At 37.8% G+C, this 2500-nt stretch overlaps 3 protein-coding genes across 3 annotated transcripts in view; 1 reads left to right on the top strand and 2 right to left on the bottom strand.

The window, feature by feature from the left end:
* The window catches only part of crybg1b (crystallin beta-gamma domain containing 1b), a gene marked incomplete at its 5' end in the record, with an annotated part of 39094 nt that extends 38964 nt beyond the window's left edge, over window positions 1-130 (bottom strand). The window contains one exon of the mRNA XM_081363350.1: window positions 46-130. Within this exon, the coding sequence (XP_081219476.1) occupies window positions 46-130 (85 nt within the window). The remainder of the gene's footprint in view (window positions 1-45) is intronic.
* Window positions 1-2500, top strand: part of ripply2 (ripply transcriptional repressor 2) — a 486302-nt gene that overhangs the window by 472622 nt on the left and 11180 nt on the right. The window lies entirely within an intron of this gene.
* Window positions 1-2500, bottom strand: part of mrap2b (melanocortin 2 receptor accessory protein 2b) — a 10456-nt gene that overhangs the window by 40 nt on the left and 7916 nt on the right. Inside the window, exon 4 of the mRNA XM_081363021.1 lies at window positions 1-559. This exon is cut by the window's left edge and continues 40 nt beyond it. Within this exon, the coding sequence (XP_081219147.1) occupies window positions 214-559 (346 nt within the window). The 3' untranslated portion in view covers window positions 1-213. The remainder of the gene's footprint in view (window positions 560-2500) is intronic.

Below are 2500 nucleotides of genomic sequence, written 5' to 3'. Positions count from 1 at the left end.
TCATTCATAATTTCTCTCAGTAAATAAAGTCAGCACAGAGTTCACCCGTGATGAAGGAGTTGTAGAACTCTGTCCTCTTCCACACTGTGATCACGGCATAACTGAACAGTTTAAATATAATACACAACATTAGAGTTGCACATGTCTCTTTCCAAGCTTCATGTCTCTGGAAATCAGCGATCCAGATGTTGAGTGTCTGATCTGATCTGTGTATTAATACTGGATGACATCATGAGAAGGATGGGCGGGCTCTAAGCTCTTCGCCACAGCTGATTGGCTGTCTGAGATGATTGGCAGCTCGCACAGCAGTAACTCAACACAACTGTCCTCAGAGTTCACAAAGTTTGGAATGTTGAAGCTGGACAGGAAGTGCTCGTCCTCATCGGTCTGGCCCCGCCCACTTAGCCTCCCTCGGCCAATCACAGCGCCTCTGCCGGCTCGGGCTCGTTCCTCCTCATGGATGTAGAAGTGAAAGAGGGAATGGGATTCGCCATGACCTCCACTGACCTCCAGCACACACTCACCTAGACCATGATGCTTTTCACTCGGATCAGGGATCCTGTGGAGAAAGACGTCGTTTTTTTTAAATATTAAATAATCTTGTTGCATTTTCTCACTTTTTACACAAAATTGTGTTCTTGAACTCAACCGTACAACCCTGTAATAATTAATCATATATTTTATATTTGCCAAAACTTGGCCATTTCTTGCTGTGAAATGTTTCATATTTTGGCATCATTTTAAATTTTTATACAGTGGGTACAGAAAGTATTCATACCCCCGGTAAATATGATCAAAAATGGCTGTAAAAAATAAATCTTTCATTCAAAAAATTCGCAAAAATCTAACCTTTCATTGAAGTAAAAGAATTCAAAGTGGGGGGGGGAAATCACATTATGAAATAAATGCTTTTCTCCAAAACACGTCGGCCACAATTATTCATACCCCTAGAATTTTTTATGAGTAAAATATCTCTGAAGTATATTCCCATTAATATTTACCATTATTTATCACACTAGGGTGACTAGGAACATGAAATTGTCCAGCTATGACTTCGTGTTTCACAGGAGTTTATATATGAGGAAACACAAAGGCCAAATCCCCTTAATCATCACAATGAGGAAAACCAAAGAATATGATGTGCAGCAAAAGATTATTGAGCTTCATAAAATAGAGAGTGGCTGTAAGACAATATCTAAAGAATTGAAAATCCCCATTTTGACCATCAGGGCAATAATTAAGAAGTTATAATCAACTAAAGATGTAACGAATCTGCCAGGAAGAGGACGTGTGTCTGTATTGTCTTAATGGACGGTGAGGAGGATAGTTTGAGTGGCCAAAGACTCTCCAAGGATCACAGATGGAGAATTGCAGGGATTAGTTGAGTCTTGGGGTCAGAAAGCCTAAAAAAAAAATATCAAACAACCCCTACATACCCACATGTTGTTTGGGAGGGTTTCAAGAAAAATCCTCCTCGCTCCTAGAAGAACAAACTCCAGCATATTCAGTGGTCAGACACGACTGGATCTTCAGACGGCACAGGGTTCTGTGGTCAGATGAGACTAAACAAAGAGCTTTTTGGCAGCAAACACACTAGATGGGTTTGGTGAACACAAGGATAAAAAGTACCCCATGTGTACAATTTAATATACCGTTGGATCTTTAATGTTGTGGGCCTATTTTTCTGCTGGAGGTCCTGGACTTCTTGTTCAGATTCATGGCATTGTGGATTCTATCAAATATCAACAGATAAAAAATCTAAACCTGACGCCTTCTGCTAGAAATCTTATAATGGATCTTCCTTCAGGACAACGGTCCAAAACAAACATCAAAATCAACACAAAAATGTGTAACTGAGCACAAAATGAAGCTTCTGCCATGACCGTCCCAGTCCCCTGACCTGATGAGTGGCTGAACTGAAGAGGAGAAGCACAAACATGAACTTGTGAATCTGAAGGATCTGGAGAGGTTCTGTGTGGAGGAATGGTCTCTGATCTCAGGTCAGGTGTTCTCCAAACTCATCAGGCATTATAGGAGAAGACTCAGAGCTGGTATCTTGGCATAAGGAGATTGCAAAAAGGTATTTAATAAAAGGGTATGAATAATTGTGGACGACGTGTTTTGGAGAAAAACATTTATTTCATAATGTGATTTCCCCCCCCCCCCACTTTCAATTCTTTTACTTCAATGAAAGGTTAGGATTTTGCCAATTTTTTGAATGAAAGATTTATTTTTTTACAGTCATTTTTGATCATATTTACCGGGGGTATGAATACTTTCCGTACCCACTGTATTTAATTTATATTGAAATCTACACGTTAAAAAAGTTGATTTATGTTAAAAATTAAAAAAATGCTGAAATCAATAGATCTAATATAAAATATAAAAATAATATTAAATATTTCTTTATTTTTATAAATTTTATTTTTTTAGATAGTAGAAAATTAAATCCTGTGTTATTTTAATTTCAGTAGTTTTATTCATAATTGAATTAGATTTT

This window comes from Scardinius erythrophthalmus (genome assembly GCF_964197995.2).
Source record: "Scardinius erythrophthalmus genome assembly, chromosome: 4".
Taxonomy (NCBI): Eukaryota; Metazoa; Chordata; class Actinopteri; order Cypriniformes; family Leuciscidae; genus Scardinius; species Scardinius erythrophthalmus.
This window is presented reverse-complemented; position numbering and strand designations above follow the sequence as displayed.